The following is a 21,181-nucleotide window of genomic DNA, read 5'->3' as shown; positions in this document are numbered from 1 at the left end:
ATCCCCAACACCGGTTAGCATTGCACGTCGTGGTAATCCGTGTTCGGGCATACGTAACACGTGGCACAACCATCTCAGTCGATGAAGATTCACAACCTCATCGACTGATTTACCATCCTTCCCTAATACCCTGCGTCTAACCTCACGATTACTTACCCGGTGATCCCAGCAGACGCCAGCAATATTTATGAGGCATCTGTGGTCAAATACTAGTAGCTTACGAGTGTCTTCTACTCTTAATGGCCATGTTTCGCTGCCGTAAATTAAAACAGAACGGACTGCCGCGCAGTATACTCGTCCTTTAATTGATAGATGGATATTTCGCCATAGGTGACGTGAGTTGGCAAAAGCCAAACGAGCTTTTCGAATCCGTGCTGAGATTTCGTCAGACACCAACCCATTAGGGCTGATCAGACTTCCAAGATAAGTGAAGTTGTCAACGCGTTCGACTACTTCACTCTCTATCCTTAGTTCAGGTGTTGACGCAGACCAGTCCTGAAGCAACAACGTGCATTTCGAGGGAGAGAAGCGCATTCCAAACATCCTGGCATTGTTGCTTAATACTACCAAAAGACTGCATTTTATCAGTGTCTTCACCAAACAGGACTATGTCATCTGCTTATCCTAAGTCGATAAGTGGACCTCCTGGAAGGATATCAATACCCGAGAATTAAGTCGACGACAGCGTTACTTCCATCAGTAGGTCTGTGATGAAGTCAAACGAAAATCGAGATAGTGGATAGCCCTGACTGACACCACTTGAGGTTGCAAAAGCAGATGACAGTTCGCCATAAGCTCTGACTCGATTAGTAGTGTTCGAGTAAAGAGCCTTTACAAGGTTTATGTACTTCTGAGGTACGCCTTTCAATGACAGACACTGCCGCAGAATCTCGCGGTCTACCGAGTCAAATACTGCTTCTTAGTCAAGAAAGACCACCATTGTCGGACGTCGATAAGTACGCCTATGTTCTAGAACCTGACGAATGGTGAATAATATGTGGTCGATGCAGCCACGATCAGGTCTGAAGCCAGCTTGATTCTCTCGCGTTTGCAGTTCACGAGTCTTAGTTAGGCGTCTGATAATTATCGAGGCTAGTATTTTAGATACTATATTAGCTAAACTAATCCCTCTATGGTTGTCACAGGATGATTTTGACCCTCTCTTATATATTGGGACGATAAGTGATTGTGACCAGTCAGACGGGATAACGTCTAACTCCCAGATCTTAGCTAGAATATTAGTCAACCTAATCGCTAAAATTGGACCACCATCCTTAAAGACCTCTGGAGCCAATCCATCTGGACCAGCTGCCATTCCTCGTTTCAGATTAACTATAGCCTTTTGAACTTCAGCTAGAGTTGGGGAACCTACTTCAATAATCCATTCACACTGTCTGGGAATGGAGGGTAGTTGTAGAGTAGCTGAAGACCAGCTGAACTGTTCTCTAAAATGTTCCGCCCATCGTTCTAAACGTCTGGACTGAGAGCAGATGAGGGTGTCGTCTTTTTCCGAAATAGTCTCACTTACACTTGACTTGTTAATTCGTTTCTTTTATTAGTCTGTAGAGCTGTCTTGTGTTCCCTATAGCCGCCTCCTTTTCTATGTCTTTTGCTTTCGTTGCCCACCGCTGCTCACGGTCGTTTCTTAGACTTTTGCTTAACTTAGATCTGATTTGTTGTCGCTCTTCATCCATTGGTTCCTTGTAAACCTGTGGTTTAAATCACTGATAGATGTCACTGTTGTTTCCAAACAACATCGGGGTCAGCCTCGTTTTCAGAACTACCTAAGTGTGGCCTCAGTTGTTCCTGGAACCTACTTTTGGTTTTCTCGCTAATCAATTCAGTTCCGATAGGTCTTCATAGCGTCCAGTGAGGCGCAAGCAGATGCGTACCCGTATTAGGGCGTGGTCGGAGTCCAAGCAGGTACACCGGAATGAGCGACAATCTTCTACCGACCATCTCCAACGATTACTGATGGCAATATGGTCTATTTGAGTCCATCGTTGGTTTGGTGTAGGGGTCGCCATGTTAGACAATGTCTCTCTTTATGTTTAAAATTTGTGATTGCCAAAAATAAACGATTGTCTGAGCACAGTTGCAGCAGACGATCACCATTATCTGTTCGTTATGCCGGAATACTAAAATACCCACCTAAATGCCTTTCTGTTTGGTTTAAACTACCTATGTGGGCATTAAACTCACCCCTACGAGTACTATGTCTGAACGTTTAGCTTTCTGAAGAAGTTCAGATAGCTTTCTGTAAAATTCATTTTTCGCCTCATCCGAGCTGCAGTCGGTGGGAGCGTAGGCAGAAACGACAAAAAGGCAACGACGTGTGTCCCTATCCTTCCGAGTTCTTACGGAGCCGTTTAACTGAACAGCATATAAACGATTGTTAACGGGGATCCACTCTAACAGTGCTTGTTCCGCCCTCATGCTTAGTGCTATGCCTACTCCTGCCAGTCCACGAGAGCTGGCCATCGCGTCACCAGATACACGGAGGGTGTATCTCGTTGGCTCTCCGTGTTGCCGAGGTGAGGTCAAGTGAATGACCACACTGGGATCCTGTATGCGTGTTTCAGAGACACAGCATACATCAATGGTACGAGATTCTAGGGTTCTAGCCAAGGAAACCTGTTGACCAATTTGACATAGACTGAGTACGTTGAAGGCTCCAATGTATAGTTTAAAGCGAGGTTTCAGTAGACCTGGGACAGTGTTTTGAGTACTAGAATCGTTGGAAATGGTGACGCTTGAGGAGGGAGCCGAAAGAGGAAGTTTGGAGGTGAAAGTCGATGTAGGAGGAGTAATAGGAAGTGAAGACGGAGGTTGATTAGGAATACAGTGGTCTTGAGTGTTGTTAGAGGTATGAGGGCGGTTATCACTTCCCGGTTGCCCACACTGTGGAAGGGTTCTTCTGTAGGTGCCTGAAAAGGAAATTGGATTAGAGGTGGTCTTGGTGACCTGGGAGCGTGACCGCAGTGCCCAAAGGACAACTGCGTGAGGTCCGTCACACACGACCTATTTATGAGTGATTTTTGTGTTAGCTCCGTACTTGTTGAGACCTAACCGCCGGAGACGGATATCCGTGGGATAAGGCGAGGTGTGGATTTTCAGGGTCGGTCTTTTCTAACTCCATCCCTCTTTGTGGAAATGCAGCATCGCTGTCATGCTGGATGTCTGAAGGAAACACCTTACTGCTGTCACACCTCTGTACAGTCAGCAGTACGACTTCGCCTTCGGACCTTGGGTTTGTTGCTTTTAGTCTTACCGCTCTTCAACCGACCTGTCTGACATGGTAGGACCTTGAGGGACGGTTGTTCCAGCCAGTATAGCTCGGTTGTTTCATCACGATAGGCAAGCCCGACTACGACGTGAAGGTAGCAACAACGGTCGTGGAAACGTTCGTATAAGTTCAGAGATTTCGAAAATACACATTGACGCATGTCACATTAGAGATCAAGGATAAAATTAAAAGTTTACAGTTCGACGTATAGCCCAAATGTACTCTTATTCATGAAACAATCTTCGGCATTCAAACATTTGTTTTCAAGGTTCTGGTGAAACCTATGAGTGATTAGTGCTAAGGTATTGATAAATTGCCCTACTTATTCATAGAATAATGCTAAAGCAAGAAATGATTACGAAGTCTTCAACTATTGAGATGAGAAGTGTAGGCAGTTAAATAAAGCAGATTAGGGGTGACTTTAATGATAGTAAGACAATGAGACGTCTAGTGTCACAGGACCACAACTATAAGTATCAAAGTTTGAGCATACCACTGCTATAACCCAGTGAAGATTAAGTTACAGGTGACTTCCGAGGACTGTTAATAGACTAATATTCTTATTGTATAATTATTTAATAATTATCATGTTAAGTCTAATGGTGTCCTTGGACTTTAAATGAACATTTCCTATTGGCCAATATTTATTTCACTCGTCAAATATTGTACAAATGTTGTTTTCTATTTTATGGTACGATGTGGTTTGTTTGATTAGTATATAAACCGAGTATGTCTGAAAATACTCGATTCAATTCATATTACAGAAGCTGGTATTGTGTTCTGGACTCAAGTGGAAGGGCTAGGAGGACATAGGACCAATCAGGACGCTAAACTGCTCATACCGGTTGAACGTCATTGGTTTGGCATAGTGTGAAATTGTATAAATCGTATTCTGACTGGTCGATAAGTCGCGCGATAGAAAAGCCAGACATCAAGGTCATAACAACCACTCTCATGCAAAGCTTATAATTACCATACTTCTTCATAATCACATTCTCGTTCCCCCAATATCCCCCACAAAACTATACTATTAACTATTAGTTTATTGGGAGATAATATGAGGTTACATGAGTGGAGAAAATTAATCATAATTTTACTATGAAATTATCAAGTTTTAAAGTGTTAGAAATTTCTGAAATAGATCGTTTTAAATTTCCAACAGAGCGTTTTTGGCAACGGCTAGTTTCCGTTCTTAACACACAAGGTTTCGATAGTTTTGATAGAGTATTGTCGAATGATTGTTGAAATTGAAGAGTATTCGAATAATTTGGTATTCTATAGCTGTCAGCAATCTTGGCATGTTGACGCATAATTGACATTTGGTAAAAGCTTGATGGTCGTCGTTGATTGGCCATAATATTATTTAATGGGATTTTATTATTAATCATATCTGTCTCAGGAGAGAATAATAAAGTACGATTGTATGCTTGTGAAGTAGATACAGTTTGTTTAGGTGAATTACTAGTACTTGGTTGATTCTGTTTCATACGAAATGGATTTGCAGGTGTTAAAAAGTTCGTCTAAGAAAAAATTAGTTCAAACATGATACATCAGTTAAATAGTTTAGTGGGTTTGTTTAAAAAATCTTGGAAGGAATCGAATGATTTATCTGTGTTGTATCCGACGAAGATTAAATTATGGATAGCTCGCGAGAACTGTTTATAGACTGTTGTTACATGTATATTCTTATTGTATAACTTATGTAACTAGTTTACATATATCTATATTTCTCTTATCATGAGCTTCCATTTGACCTATTGGCTACTGTCATACGATCTACCATTTTTAAGTTATTCCCAATTTATTAATTACCGTCTCGCACAAGCACAGCCACTTTTTGGCTTGATCTTGTATAATTGTTACTTTTATTTTACGGTGTGGTTTGCTTGTATATAAGCTGCGTATATCTGAAATACATGATTCATGCAGTGGGAGCTGAGATTGTGTTTTGGACACAAAAGGACAGCGCTAGGCGAGGAGAACCAATAAGGACTCAGAGCTGCTCCTTCTGGTTAACGCGTCATTGGTTTGGCACAGTGCCAAGGTCGTATAAGTGGATGTTTTAATTGGTGGTTTGATCACGTGATAATTAACAGGGCAAAAGTCATAACAATTTGAATGTTATAAAAGTTTGGTTATATCTACACAGGGGTTTTCCTATTACCTACACTTTTAAAGATATTTTAAAGTATGAAACAAGCAATCGGGAAAAGCAGTGGTACTTCTATACCAATATAAACCAAACAGATCTAATCGCAGATAATATGCTATAAGAGTAATACTGAAATGAAAGTTTGATTTCTCAGACATGACCAAATAATATGAACTATGTTTTCCTTTAAAAACATAGTTAACATTTTCGCATAGATGCTTAGCGACAAAAAAATCAAGACTGGCCTATTGATTTATTGAGATCCCTTTACAATAGTAACAGTGATGATCCTATAGAATGGATTTGAATGGTGGTGTATTCAATCTTCATACGACTCTGAAGACCAACTGTATTTTATTTTGACTCACCAGTTGATATTATATTCACTGAAACACTCTTTATTGTCCGTGTTTTTTCACCATAGATAAATGTATTCAATACTTTCCTTCACGAGCTATTCAAAGTTATTTGTGAATCTATTTCTGTTGGTTTGTATTTGACAATTATATCTACCTTTTTTATTTTTTAATACGATTTTTGTGGAATTATCTTTCTTTTCATGAAACCATGTAAGGATTTTTCAAAACCCTATCTTTTTTCTGTTTATTAGTGCGCCTGTGGTATTAATTGGACTGTTATTGTTATATTTGTCATTGTATCAATAAACATATCCAGTAAGCGTACGTTCTGATATCGGTGAGTGATTTTTGTTTTAAGTATTGATGTTCGTTAGTGATAGTGTTATTGTGCTTATGAGAGTCAGAATTTCACGACATGTATCACATGACAATTAGTTCAACTTACTCAACTATGAACCTAGTGTATGCTTTTATTCCGAGATGTCTTTTTTCTGGGAAATTATTAATCACGATTTAAATTATCATTAAGGGATATCAATTAAATACTGATTAGAAATGCGATATAGAGACTAACCCTTGGAGTGACATTAGCTGATTGTTCAAATGGACTAGTGATTAAGAGTAAATCAGGTGTAGATAATTCCTTAGAAATTAATTTTGTCGATGGTGGAGTAACAAGCGAACTATCACTCATGGATATTGAACGCGCAGGAGTGGTAGAAGTAGATGGTTGCGAAATAATCCTTGATGTAGTAGTTCCACAGGTTAAATGATCTTGAGAAGTATTTCCTTTTGTCTTATTAACATCTGGGTGAAGTTGTTCAATTAAATTCGACAATTCACTTTCCAGTTGTTTGACACGTTCCTTATATTCAGCAGCATTAGTTTCGGCACGTGTGATTTTTTGAGAAGCAGAAGTCTGTAGTTTACGTACTCGAGACAATTCTGTACGATAACTCCTCACTTTTTCACGGGTAGCAGTTAATTCTGATCGCAAAACAGAAGCCCATTTACAAAGAGATAATAGTTCACTATCTTTTTGATGCTTAATTTGTGTTTCGTTTACATTTTCGAATTTTGATGTATATCGAGAAAATAGCTCACGTGCAGCATCTTCTGAAGCTGTAGTGTCAAAAACCGATTTCATAAAAATAAGAGTATTTGATTAATTTTCGTCTTTTAAGAACGGTTGAAATTCGAAAACAATGATGAATCTAAGGATGAAAATGAAAATACTTTATATACCGTGAAACCTTTTTAACTAGTTTTTGTCGATAATCGTCTTGTAAAACCAGTTACTTTTTACAGTTTACTGGTACAGCCTGATGTACGTTAGAATTTTATCGAGTAGTTTGAAAGTCACACTTTTGATTACAAATACTAACTAAGATACACTGAAGTGTGTTGTTTCCTCATTAATTCATGAAACAAACGAATACTTGGTACAAACAGAGCACCATGAAACACCCCACAATATTAAAACGAATTAAAACTGGCGAGAAATTCGGTATCATAAGAGAAGCAACAAAGTCAAAGTAGAAATATGACCAGGAAATTCGTTGAGTAAGGAGGTGAGTCTCAGTGTTTAGGTCTGATAGAGTTGGGGAGAACTGTAAGATTGCTACTTGTTTTCACTTAAAATCATGTCTGACGTCTAAAGCCACTGAGTTGTATAATTATTAAAACTCCAAAATTGAGACGAAGACGAGTTTGGGCTAGTCCAGTATAGTACTTCACTTCATGATACGAACTGATCGCCCCTTCGTTTCCTACATCCAATCCTAGTGTTGAATACACTATACATACAAGTATGTAGTGTTGGAAAATCAGGGAATTTATACCCTGCTATAGTTCTATATCAGATCGATCGCTACAATCATATCAATTAGTTTTGAATGTAACCAAAAATGGGATGTCCCACCTTTGTCAACAACAGAAAAAACACAAGAGAAATAACAAGTCTCAGTTACGCAACTTTTGGACTCAAGGATCTCAATCTCCATACATGATCCGGTAAGACCAACAACTAACGACTTCCTATCCTACTTAGGTTAACATAACCCTAGTAAATGTGCAACAAACCTATTAAACTGTCTTCAGCCGGTAATGGACAGCCATTTTTGGCATCGTTTTCCTAAACGAATACGGAAACGCAATAAAGGTTTCTAATTATCAGTGAATCAAAGCTAGAAGAGATCTAAACAAAAGTTGATGTTTACGTACAACCTCATGAATTAAGCCCACGTCGATAATTTACTCCGTCTGGTTTTTTCCAAAAACTCATTAACTGAGAGAATTGTTAAGTTAGACGAGCTACAATAATATCTGTGGCTACCCTCCCCCCCCCATCAGATAATCTATGGATGAAATACTAAAGAAGAATCAACACTTACAAGATATTAACTTTTTCACGTTTTGCATATCTTCTGTTTCTTTTCGAAGCTGAATAGCCTCAGCTTTCATAGCTTCGGCTTCTCGAAGGAACTGTTTCAAACTTGATATTTCTGTTCTGATTGATATAAAAAATACATCTTTTATCAAGCGAATAGCTTATTTAACAAATGAATAACTAACAAAAATTTTATAGTAGGTCACTACAGCAACTAAAGGACACCGTCATCTATGCATACCGGATTAGACTAGGGAAAAATAAGCAATCATTTGGACGATAGACGGTTAGTATTTAAACAAACTTCCAGGATGAATTGACAATTATAATTTGAACACCTAGCAAGATGATGTTTATCAGAAACGGTTGTTAGATGAATAAAAATTGCAAATAGGAGGACAGCGTATAGTTGTTTTGTCCTACAATGCAACATAGTAGTGTGCATTCTCCCACAATGAGAGCGTTAAATCATTATTACCTGGTTTTGTAGTGAATATTCCCCGTGCAGTCTATAGGTTGGAGCTTATCTGTTGAAAACTATGATTTATGATAGTCTAGCGTTTGTTAGTAATTGCCCACTAGTTCTACAGATAACTTTGAAATAAGTCCCTATCGAAATCTCAATATAGATTCAAACAACAAATTATGGATCGAATCAGTTAGAATATATTTTCATCAAATAAAATTTGTCACTACAAAGCATGAAATTTTCGGATCGGAGAACGTGGTGTAAATTGACGGTATGAAATATGGTAGAGGAAGCCAGAACAGAAACAGTTGTTCAAAGTCTAGTTGATTCCTAACTGATCTTAATTTGTGATGAAAGTTATTTGTAATCAAACTGATCAACTTCTTAAAATATATTAACGTTATGTCAGATTAAACAGGATAAAATTCTAAGAAGTACCTTAAATCTCGACAACGTTGTCTTTCTTTTTCATATAATTTATCTGTTTCACTGTACAAAGTGGACAGTGCTGATATCTCTTTATCGCGTGCGCTTAATAGTTTGGAATTTTCTTCCGATTTTTGAGACAAGTTTTTACATAATAAGTCCAATCTCATATTTTCTGAACGTAATCGATGTAGTTGAACGCTTAAGGATTTCATCGATTTGGAATCCAACTGCTGAAAAATAACATGATAAACAAAATTATTTGCGTAGAAATACTTAGGTAAATATGAGCAGTCAAACACTAATCTATGCAGAGGCAAACATTCATGCGATTCGCCTTATATTAGAGTAAGAAACATGAAACTATAGACTTAGATCCTATACTTGTTAACAGTCGCCAAGGTCCTAAAACATTCAGGGAATCGATGTTTCAAAAGAGAACCAAACTCACTTCCGTTTAACAGTAAGTGATCACTTGTAAAACTAGATAACAAATAGGAACTGGGTATCAAATGACATTGTGATGATTTAGTTTTATATGTTAATGGAAGTTAAATTAACTAGGAGATTTCAGTTTAAATCAATAACATTTCAGTGCCATCTTAACTGACTTAGTCGTTAACTTCACAGAGATCACATAAGTTAATAGCAAAACCCATAGTACAAGGGCTTGTCGCCTAAGCACTGATAGACGGGCAAGATTCAAATTTCTTCCATTAAATTTTGGTAGATTTGCTGACCTTAGGTATAATTGTCAGTGCACAAAAACCTAGACGATGAAGTTATAGATGTCAATTGACTGAGACACATGTTGTACGTATTGAGCCGTCAATTAAACTTGGATGGATAGCATTTATAGACTTTATACAATACGTTTGGCCCAAAGCCTATTACATAAACTCGTATATGGTTAATAAATTGTGAGTCTGAGTTCCTATGCATAGCGAATTAAGTCTCTAAGTGATGAGAAAGAGATGAAACACAAACTTGTGAACTGAGTACTGATTTTAAACACAGCAAAATATATTCCAGGTCAATTATGAGTTGTACTTTTCACTTATTATATTTATTTATGTAATCTATTCCACTGTTATTACTGACTCATAAACTACCTTGATTGGTTTAATAATTTCGTATATGCATATAAATATTACTGTATATTATAGTAAAGCCTGATGAGGATCTAATCGAAAACAACATTGTTCGCCTATATATGTTGTTCTAAATTACAATATGGGAATTTTTCAAATTACATGCTAGTAAAAACTATTAGATTTAATAAATGGTTGGCTTAGAAATCAAACCACATGGCGGAGATGCATTCGTTTTATGAAATAATGCAATCACTGCCCTTGTTATTTTTTTGTGAAGATCCAGAGTTTAAATAATTCTTTTTTGAGCGTTAGACTGATATAAAAGCTAAAAGTGAATGAATACAATCGTGGGATATCTCAAAAAGACCAAATTATCTCCCCTTTTTCTATCTACCGCGAATCAATATGGATTACCGAAATCCTAAATGTCTCATCGCCGTATTTTATTACTCACTATGAAATCTACTGAATATGCCATTGCTTTTTTGGAGAGTAAATAACACAAACTACTGAAAACTCGAGATGAAGTTCTACAGAGCTACTGATCCAAATTATACTATACTGCAGATTGTTTATATGATAGTATATAGTACAGCTAAGTAGACGTATAAATTTTACGGTTAAATAAACTTACTGAACTTTCTTGTTCAAATGTCGAAGAATTGACAGGTTGTTCTTCTGAACTGTAACTAATCATATCAAAGTATAATTTAGAAATGACAAATGTTTTTTTGATGCCTATCCTGCATTGTGGACATGTTGAAGATGTTTTGAACCAGGTATCAATGCATATTTGATGGAACACATGACCACATGGTAATGCTGATATATTACATTCAAGTGCATTTGTAAAGCATTCCTGACAAACTGGACACTGAGCAAGTAGCATTACTCTAAAATTTTAAAGTTAAATGGATTAAATACTAGATGAAATAATATAAAGTGGGACGTTGTCGCTAAAATAAGAATTACTGTGACGATAGGCTTGAAAGTGATCAAGTCATACAAAAACGTTTAGAATAGTAAGGCCAATAAAACATCTAGAAAGTTAATTAATTATGGATAGAGATTTTAAGTAAAGTATACTCGTAGATTGTTTTGGTGTAATATAGGATACCTTAGAAATACAAGGCCGCTTACATTTCTGTAATAAGTAGATTTTAATATACACAGAAACCAAAGATGTTTATGTTTGAGAGAGAAATTTATTTACCGGAACTGCTGGATTGAATACAGATCATAAACGAAATAATAACTAAACATTTTCGAATAATACATTTCTTCATCTTTCGTAACTGATTAAAAACGAAGGTTAGTGGTAAGCATACCTTAAGAGAATGAAATATTCGATACTGACTTCAAAATTGACAAAACAAAGAAGCTGTAAATGGGTCTATATACGCGGTTACTAATTATGGAGGTCGAAGAGAATGATTACACGGTTGTAAGTACTCTACAATCTGTTAGGTGAGGTGAGTATTCAATGGCTAGTCACATCATTCAACAAAGACTACTGACCAAACTGAAGTGGCTTAAACACTGAAAGACTATTCTGCTTGGGTCCAATTTAATTGTTTCGCTTTCGCTTCGGAACCTGGTTATAAAATACATTGACTCAAGATTACTTACTTACGCCTGTTAACGCTTTTGAAGGAGTACAGGCCGCTCACCAGCATTCTCCATCCAACTCTGTACTGGGCAATCCTTTCCAGTTGCTATTGATCCTTTTCATGCCTTGACGTTCGCATTGAAGATCGTGACTTTGATGTTGACATGCAGACAGTTGTTTTGACTTCCATGTGTTGTTTAACTGTAGGAATGCTGCTCTTGCTTTGCCAATCCTCACCGTTACATCCGCATCTGATCCTCCTCGTTCATCGATGATGCTACTCAGGTAAGTGAAAGATTCCACAGCTTCTCCATCAAGTGTGATTGGGTTGTTGTTCTTCGTGTTGTACTTGAGAATCTTGCTTTTCTTCCTTGTGTATGTTGGGGCCTGTTGGTGTAAAAGCTCCTACTATACTAGTTTACTTCATTTGTATCTGTTCGTGTGTATGGAATAGAAGAGCTAGATTATCCCTCATGTCCAGGTCGTCTAACTGCATGTAAGCTGTCCATCGTATTCCATTCATCCCTTCAAATGTCGAGGTCTTCACAATCCAGTCAATCATTGGAGAAAAGAGAAAGGAGAAGAGTAGGTAGTCTTGTCTGACCCCGATCCTCACTTGGAATGCATCCGTTAGCTGTTCTCCATGCACTTTTTGCACTGTAGTCCATCGTATGAATTCCGTATGATGCTAACGATTTTCTCAAGTACACCATAGTATCGAAGAAGATTTCATAAAATTCTCCTATCCACACTGTCGAATGTTTTCACAAAGTCAATGAAGTTTATGTGTAGTGACGAGTTCTATTGAATCGATTGCTTAACAATGATCCTTAGTGTTGCGATTCGGTCCGTGCTGTAACTTAGCGGCTTTTTTTAGTCTAGTATCAAATTTTGGGCAGTTCACACTTCATTCTATCTACTTTCATCTGTGTAATTAGTAGTATCACTAGTCTCACAAGTCAAAAACGACGACCTGATAACTAGCACACGGATCAGTACTCCTTTGCCAAATATGCTAACTGAAGTAACTGCGGTAAGTAGCATATATTTCAAATTACCATTAACGATAATTGGATGACAAAGAGGCGAGGAAAACTCCTATGTTGACCGGATTTATATATGTATCTACATATTATATGGGATGTTGAAAACTGTTGGTTTAAGTTTTGATGACCAAATAAGCTTGATCAGGTTTCACAAGAGGTTAAAGATTGACAACTGAAGAATTGAGTAAACACTATGAAATCCATAGTGAGGGCTTTTATAAAACACACACAAACCACTAAGAGAAGTGTTTTAACACAACACTGTCAGAAAGACGATTTCAAAACACAGTTCAATCAACTTAGTCGATAGCAGACCTGAATTATGAGTACATATTTTTTTTGCTTCATAAACAGACAGCAGACATGCAATAAATGAGTTATAGGAACTTGAAAATACTCACCAAAGTAGCCTGTATGTATTAGTCTTCTAAAATTACCTAGACCATGAACAAAATATGACTTAGTACTCTTAATTCACAAACTGCAATCACTTTTCATATATTTTAGTGTTACTAGTTTCTTAGCGAAATTTATGCTTCAGTGGCATACTGTTTGATTTCTTCTGATGTGCTTATTTGAAGCACGGCAAAGTGAAATAATATAACACCCGGTCATAAACTGATCCGATTTTCCTTTTATTTAAAAGAGTGAGATAATTACGTTGGATGGATGAAAGATTAGCGAGCAGGATAACTTTATGAGAAAACATAAAAATTCCAATAGTACGACGAAGGACTTTGTGATTGACACGGAATGACGGGGATCCATTGGTTTAAAAATAGTGGAGTTCTTAACCTTTTTTGCCGAAAAGCCAGGAATGTTTCTTGTATGAGAAGTTGGAACCAACAACCTGACATAGGAAATCATTTAATGATATAAGAAGCATAATTTTTGTAAGAACTCGTCTTAAATTCAAAGTGTTAGGGACGCGTTGAAACACCATATCTTTACTCATTTAAATACAAGAGATTCAAAGGAAGCCTTACAATGACTTACAACACTCTGAACACCTCAAAATGTCTTCTCGAACACTAATAAGTGTTCAGTTCTGGGACAAACAACAGAGGGAGTTCTTTAAGAGTAAATGTGATATATCATTGAGGACTTAAAATACTACTTTATTTGTACTGCTAATAGTATTTTTATTTGTTTCTTTTATATATCTAGGCCCCAACCTGGATGTATCAGTGATCCATTGCTTAACAATATGTAGCCCTACATCGTTTACTTCTTTTAATTTAGGAATGCTGACAAAGATATCCCGTTAAATTCAACCGGTTTAGTATTCCCACCATAGATACCTAACATGTCACTAAACTTTGGGCAACGATGGGTCCTAATATATGCCATAATTGTTGACTAGAGCTCTTTGAAATTGAAAGTCAACATTTCTGAGTTAAAAGAAATAAGCGACGTGGGGCTGCATAGTGTTGAGTCCAACAAATACATAGTTATTAAACTGGTCGCTGTAATAGGTGACGCACCAGCTCGTTCGGATGTTACATACACAGTTATTCACACTGGGAAAGAAGGTTGCGATAGGTGTGTTGTAGAGGGTCGGCGCTTTGAAGAAAGGATCATATTTCCAAATAGTGAATATACATTGTGAACTAGCGATAATTTGCGTCAGCAGATTCAATCTATTCACCATCAAGGCCATTCCAAGTTCGTAACACTTTCCATTAATATGATTTCAATATCCCCTTTAGATCCTATGCACACGACACACTTAAGCGTGACGAAGAAACTAATCAATCTATGGATAGATTTATCTCACAGAAGACTTAGAAACATGAACAAATTTGTAATTAAGGATAAGAGTAAAGTCATACCACATTGTGCCGCAAGTACTCCTTCAAACTTTCAGCGTGTCGGACATCAGACTTCGTCTCAGTATAGAAAGTGATAGTGTCGATTGTTCCTTCTGTATTTAGGCCCCGTAATCCTTAAACATTGTTTACCAAAACCGCTGCACCTGAATTCCAAGCCTTTAGCATTAGCGGCGTATTTGTTAGAGCATCCCAGATTACATAGCGACGCAAAAGATTCGGCCAGAAATGATTTACGTAATTTTCTTAAAGAATATGAATGGTGCTATGGACTTGAAAACTTAGTTTACAATGTGCATTTGTTGAAGTACCTTCCTGATGACGTTCGTGCACATAAAGCTTTAGATTCTTTTTTCGCCTTTCCTTTCGAGTCTTATATGAGGCAGATTAAGAAACAAGTACATAACAGTTACGCTGTAGCAAAACAAGAAGCTCAGAGCTATGCAGAGAAGATATCTTTCTGTGGTAGGTTGCGAGCTAGCATGTCGGCCACTACTTTACAAGCATTCGTTAAGTTTGACCCTGGGAAACAATTAATTATGCTTAAGCCTGGGCTAGTCACTGAAAGCGGATTAGTGAAACTTAGACCATTCACAAGCCCACGTGATTATTTCGCCGAACCATTCCCTTCTAAGAATACTTATGTTTTCGGTAGTTAGTCATGAGTACAAATCACTTTCCATTAAGGATGTTGACTGTGCACGTATTACCGTTAACTGTGTTAATAATGTAATAATTGTTCCATTGCTAAATACGTTCATATGAGTGTTTTCTAAAATATTGCTGATGGTATTACTTTACAGTGTTTTCTTACCTTTTATATACTGTTTAGCCTACTAATAATCAGTCCCTACTTATCGACGCACCAGTCAGTCAATCAGCTACAACTTAAGACCAGGCACATTTATGCATCGGTCCAAGTTGCCATACCTCATTAACACAACAACATGGACACCGGATTCATAAAGGTAGTTAATTCAGAGGTGGTAATATATAAAAGAAAGATTGCAATAAGGATATAGTACAGGAAGAAAGAATTAGTTCGTAGAAAGAATAATATCAAGTGATTTTAATCTCTTAGTTTAAGGGAAGACAGAAAGTGTATACACCGACGCCATTATGATCGATTCTCAGCCATGTCACCAAGAATCTCCAACCATTGGTTACGACAGTCACGCGGACCCCAACCAAGTAGTCTGCATCTACCAACATGGCTCAGACTAGAAGTTAGTGACTTCAAGCACTGATGACACGTTTTGGTTTGGCCGCCCCTAATTTTCTTCCAACCATCCCCAACACCGGTTAGCATTGCACGTCGTGGTAATCCGTGTTCGGGCATACGTAACACGTGGCACAACCATCTCAGTCGATGAAGATTCACAACCTCATCGACTGATTTACCATCCTTCCCTAATACCCTGCGTCTAACCTCACGATTACTTACCCGGTGATCCCAGCAGACGCCAGCAATATTTATGAGGCATCTGTGGTCAAATACTAGTAGCTTACGAGTGTCTTCTACTCTTAATGGCCATGTTTCGCTGCCGTAAATTAAAACAGAACGGACTGCCGCGCAGTATACTCGTCCTTTAATTGATAGATGGATATTTCGCCCGCCATAGGTGACGTGAGTTGGCAAAAGCCAAACGAGCTTTTCGAATCCGTGCTGAGATTTCGTCAGACACCAACCCATTAGGGCTGATCAGACTTCCAAGATAAGTGAAGTTGTCAACGCGTTCGACTACTTCACTCCCTATCCTTAGTTCAGGTGTTGACGCAGACCAGTCCTGAAGCAACAACGTGCATTTCGAGGGAGAGAAGCGCATTCCAAACATCCTGGCATTGTTGCTTAATACTACCAAAAGACTGCATTTTATCAGTGTCTTCACCAAACAGGACTATGTCATCTGCTTATCCTAAGTCGATAAGTGGACCTCCTGGAAGGATATCAATACCCGAGAATTAAGTCGACGACAGCGTTACTTCCATCAGTAGGTCTGTGATGAAGTTAAACGAAAATCGAGATAGTGGATAGCCCTGACTGACACCACTTGAGGTTGCAAAAGCAGATGACAGTTCGCCATAGGCTCTGACTCGATTAGTAGTGTTCGAGTAAAGAGCCTTTACAAGGTTTATGTACTTCTGAGGTACGCCTTTCAATGACAGACACTGCCGCAGAATCTCGCGGTCTACCGAGTCAAATACTGCTTCTTAGTCAAGAAAGACCACCATTGTCGGACGTCGATAAGTACACCTATGTTCTAGAACCTGACGAATGGTGAATAATATGTGGTCGATGCAGCCACGATCAGGTCTGAAGCCAGCTTGATTCTCTCGCGTTTGCAGTTCACGAGTCTTAGTTAGGCGTCTGATAATTATCGAGGCTAGTATTTTAGATACTATATTAGCTAAACTAATCCCTCTATGGTTGTCACAGGATGATTTTGACCCTCTCTTATATATTGGGACGATAAGTGATTGTGACCAGTCAGACGGGATAACGTCTAACTCCCAGATCTTAGCTAGAATATTAGTCAACCTAATCGCTAAAATTGGACCACCATCCTTAAAGACCTCTGGAGCCAATCCATCTGGACCAGCTGCCATTCCTCGTTTCAGATTAACTATAGCCTTTTGAACTTCAGCTAGAGTTGGGGAACCTACTTCAATAATCCATTCACACTGTCTGGGAATGGAGGGTAGTTGTAGAGTAGCTGAAGACCAGCTGAACTGTTCTCTAAAATGTTCCGCCCATCGTTCTAAACGTCTGGACTGAGAGCAGATGAGGGTGTCGTCTTTTTCCGAAATAGTCTCACTTACACTTGACTTGTTAATTCGTTTCTTTTATTAGTCTGTAGAGCTGTCTTGTGTTCCCTATAGCCGCCTCCTTTTCTATGTCTTTTGCTTTCGTTGCCCACCGCTGCTCACGGTCGTTTCTTAGACTTTTGCTTAACTTAGATCTGATTTGTTGTCGCTCTTCATCCATTGGTTACTTGTAAACCTGTGGTTTAAATCACTGATAGATGTCACTGTTGTTTCCAAACAACATCGGGGTCAGCCTCGTTTTCAGAACTACCTAAGTGTGGCCTCAGTTGTTCCTGGAACCTACTTTTGGTTTTCTCGCTAATCAATTCAGTTCCGATAGGTCTTCATAGCGTCCAGTGAGGCGCAAGCAGATGCGTACCCGTATTAGGGCGTGGTCGGAGTCCAAGCAGGTACACCGGAATGAGCGACAATCTTCTACCGACCATCTCCAACGATTACTGATGGCAATATGGTCTATTTGAGTCCATCGTTGGTTTGGTGTAGGGGTCGCCATGTTAGACAATGTCTCTCTTTATGTTTAAAATTTGTGATTGCCAAAAATAAACGATTGTCTGAGCACAGTTGCAGCAGACGATCACCATTATCTGTTCGTTATGCCGGAATACTAAAATACCCACCTAAATGCCTTTCTGTTTGGTTTAAACTACCTATGTGGGCATTAAACTCACCCCTACGAGTACTATGTCTGAACGTTTAGCTTTCTGAAGAAGTTCAGATAGCTTTCTGTAAAATTCATTTTTCGCCTCATCCGAGCTGCAGTCGGTGGGAGCGTAGGCAGAAACGACAAAAAGGCAACGACGTGTGTCCCTATCCTTCCGAGTTCTTACGGAGCCGTTTAACTGAACAGCATATAAACGATTGTTAACGGGGATCCACTCTAACAGTGCTTGTTCCGCCCTCATGCTTAGTGCTATGCCTACTCCTGCCAGTCCACGAGAGCTGGCCATCGCGTCACCAGATACACGGAGGGTGTATCTCGTTGGCTCTCCGTGTTGCCGAGGTGAGGTCAAGTGAATGACCACACTGGGATCCTGTATGCGTGTTTCAGAGACACAGCATACATCAATGGTACGAGATTCTAGGGTTCTAGCCAAGGAAACCTGTTGACCAATTTGACATAGACTGAGTACGTTGAAGGCTCCAATGTATAGTTTAAAGCGAGGTTTCAGTAGACCTGGGACAGTGTTTTGAGTACTAGAATCGTTGGAAATGGTGACGCTTGAGGAGGGAGCCGAAAGAGGAAGTTTGGAGGTGAAAGTCGATGTAGGAGGAGTAATAGGAAGTGAAGACGGAGGTTGATTAGGAATACAGTGGTCTTGAGTGTTGTTAGAGGTATGAGGGCGGTTATCACTTCCCGGTTGCCCACACTGTGGAAGGGTTCTTCTGTAGGTGCCTGAAAAGGAAATTGGATTAGAGGTGGTCTTGGTGACCTGGGAGCGTGACCGCAGTGCCCAAAGGACAACTGCGTGAGGTCCGTCACACACGACCGATTTATGAGTGATTTTTGTGTTAGCTCCGTACTTGTTGAGACCTAACCGCCGGAGACGGATATCCGTGGGATAAGGCGAGGTGTGGATTTTCAGGGTCGGTCTTTTCTAACTCCATCCCTCTTTGTGGAAATGCAGCATCGCTGTCATGCTGGATGTCTGAAGGAAACACCTTACTGCTGTCACACCTCTGTACAGTCAGCAGTACGACTTCGCCTTCGGACCTTGGGTTTGTTGCTTTTAGTCTTACCGCTCTTCAACCGACCTGTCTGACATGGTAGGACCTTGAGGGACGGTTGTTCCAGCCAGTATAGCTCGGTTGTTTCATCACGATAGGCAAGCCCGACTACGACGTGAAGGTAGCAACAACGGTCGGGTATCGACGCACCAAGCAGGAAACAGGTAGGTAAAGAACTTCGTCTGTATCCTATGGACGTTGTGGATATGCACCTGGGAATAGTACCCAACCAGATGACGATTGTTCAATCCTGACGTTCAACGTCATTTACTACGAGGGTGGGTTACAAATATAGAAATGACCATTTCCTATAGATAGTTTCCAGACTACAAAGAATTTGTTGGTTTCGTTTAACAACTTGATTGGTTACCGCGTCAGTAGTTTTACAGACAAAAGCACATTGCCACTAAACGAAGAGAATTTATCATTTATTCCCATTCCAGATAGCCACGTTGACGCAATTAATGGATGATAATCAGAAAAAGCCTATGCGCTTTATTTTGTCATACGTCATGACACTTGAAGTTGCTAACCATCTCACACTGCTTGGCACTTCATTAAAAATAGCACTTCAGAAGTGCAGGTTTTACGACTGCAAACAAAGTAAGAATTTTTTCTAATCATTGAGCGTACTGACATTTCAGTTTATGTCTTTATCCGTCAACGATAAATAACTTGCTAAACTACTTGATATCTCAAAGCAAGGGTATTTTCACGACATGAGAGACAAGATACAAAGGCGTCACCGAAGAAAGCAAGAACATGTATGTACTTGTTTGACGTTATAACTATTCACTACTATGCTATAGGTGGAGTGTTCAGTATTAGCATACATAACTGTAAGTTATACTACAGGTCGACAGTCGTTTAACAAATTAAAGCAGTTTGACATTGTTGTAAATTTCCACGTTTATCAAGTTTCAGAATTTATGGGAAGATTATTTTGGGTCGTAAAATTGAAGTTAAGGAAAGACTTTATCACTGAAATGTTCTTTAAGTTTAACTTTACTATTAATGAAGCTTTTTTTACAAACATCTGACTTGCATGCAGAACTGCTGGACTAATGAAGTGCACGTTGTGTAAGCCTTTCTAACTTAATATGCGCTTATAAATAACAAGACATTCTTTATAAGTTACCCATTGCCTATAATTTCTTTCGCAATTCTTAGTAAATGATATTAGGGATTAGCACTTACGATGAAAATACAAAGCGATCGTTGTCCGAGGATCTGTTTGTTACTAATGTTCTTGGACAGTAGTACCTTTGCTTGTCAGCAAATATCTTTAAAATGTACCTTTTTTAACGTAATCGACTGCAGTCGTCGTGTGGTTTGTTATGGAAGTAGAGGCGAACATAAGAGGCCTTTAGGGTTAAGCAAAAGGAGAAAAATAAAGGGTATAATCAAGCGTGCATTAAAAATGTAGGCGAGTATTTGAAAAGTAGACAATTCTGCGCGTGTTCAGGTGGAAGGTAGGCAATTCAGACACGTTTGAAGCACAATGACAAAAATGGAAAATTCCGCATTTCTCTCCCATGACAGGCGGAAAATCAAAAATTCTGGCGCGTTTCCCATATATTAGTTCCTTGTGTGAGACTATAAATTATGGAGGTCCTTTGAGCGACGCCAAAGTGACCTTGAGAGTGATTTTGCACGTCCGTACAGGCAAGTGAATACAAAGGAGATATACGTACCTAATTGGGTTCATTATAAACCCTTGTCGCACCATTTCTAACACAATGAAACCGTACGAAATTAAATCAGTTTATCCCATCCCGTAAATTTAACTTTTGACAATAATTACTCAAAAACATTATGAAAAACATTAAACGTGCCAGCAAACTTAAAACTTGAACAACTCCCTAACCTTGAAATGACCTACGCAGTTCAACTTTTGCACAACAGCTGCTAAAACCTAACTCAGTGCATCTAAACAAAAGCCTTTAACTGGTTGTGATCTAGAAAGACATT

The 21,181-nt window shown here is 38.8% G+C and overlaps 2 protein-coding genes across 4 annotated transcripts in view; one reads left to right on the top strand and one right to left on the bottom strand.

Moving 5' to 3' along the window:
- Positions 1-6,116, top strand: part of SGF29_1 (SAGA HAT/Core module component) — a 17,372-nt gene extending 11,256 nt beyond the window's left edge. The window contains exon 10 of one of the 2 annotated variants that reach the window (XM_051214384.1): positions 5,863-6,116. The gene's annotated coding sequence lies outside the window, so the exon portion shown is untranslated. The remainder of the gene's footprint in view (positions 1-5,862) is intronic. The other variant, XM_051214383.1, reaches the window with a different exon arrangement.
- On the bottom strand, positions 4,316-21,181 carry MS3_00006256 (uncharacterized protein). 2 transcript variants are annotated; one of them, XM_051214381.1, is made up of 6 exons: positions 21,078-21,181; positions 10,810-11,068; positions 9,094-9,314; positions 8,191-8,306; positions 6,372-6,919; positions 4,316-4,806 (listed from the first exon to the last, which is right to left on the bottom strand). In XM_051214381.1, exons 2-6 carry the CDS (start codon positions 11,062-11,064, stop codon positions 4,372-4,374), a joined length of 1,575 nt encoding a protein of 524 aa, XP_051067545.1. In that variant the 5' UTR covers positions 11,065-11,068; positions 21,078-21,181; the 3' UTR covers positions 4,316-4,371. The 2 variants fall into 2 exon arrangements, with proteins under 2 accessions (XP_051067545.1, XP_051067546.1); XM_051214382.1 differs by lacking the exons at positions 4,316-4,806; positions 6,372-6,919; positions 8,191-8,306 and adding an exon at positions 8,837-9,038 and having other exon boundaries at positions 21,078-21,108.

Source organism: Schistosoma haematobium, chromosome 2 (assembly GCF_000699445.3).
Source record: "Schistosoma haematobium chromosome 2, whole genome shotgun sequence".
NCBI lineage: Eukaryota > Metazoa > Platyhelminthes > Trematoda > Strigeidida > Schistosomatidae > Schistosoma > Schistosoma haematobium.
The sequence above is the reverse complement of the archived record's forward strand: the minus strand, read 5'-3'. Positions and strand labels throughout refer to the sequence as shown.

Bases quoted from the DNA above. Each gene is read 5' to 3' on its own strand.
- MS3_00006256 (XM_051214381.1), bottom strand. From the start codon at position 11,064: ATGCTACTTGCTCAGTGTCCAGTTTGTCAGGAATGCTTTACAAATGCA. The intron at 8,307-9,093 runs GTACTTCTTAGA...TATATCAATCAG, and splicing joins CAACGTTGTCGAGATTTAAG to AACAGAAATATCAAGTTTGA. The intron at 4,807-6,371 runs GTTAGTCTCTAT...ATTTTTTCTTAG, and splicing joins CAGCTAATGTCACTCCAAGG to ACGAACTTTTTAACACCTGC.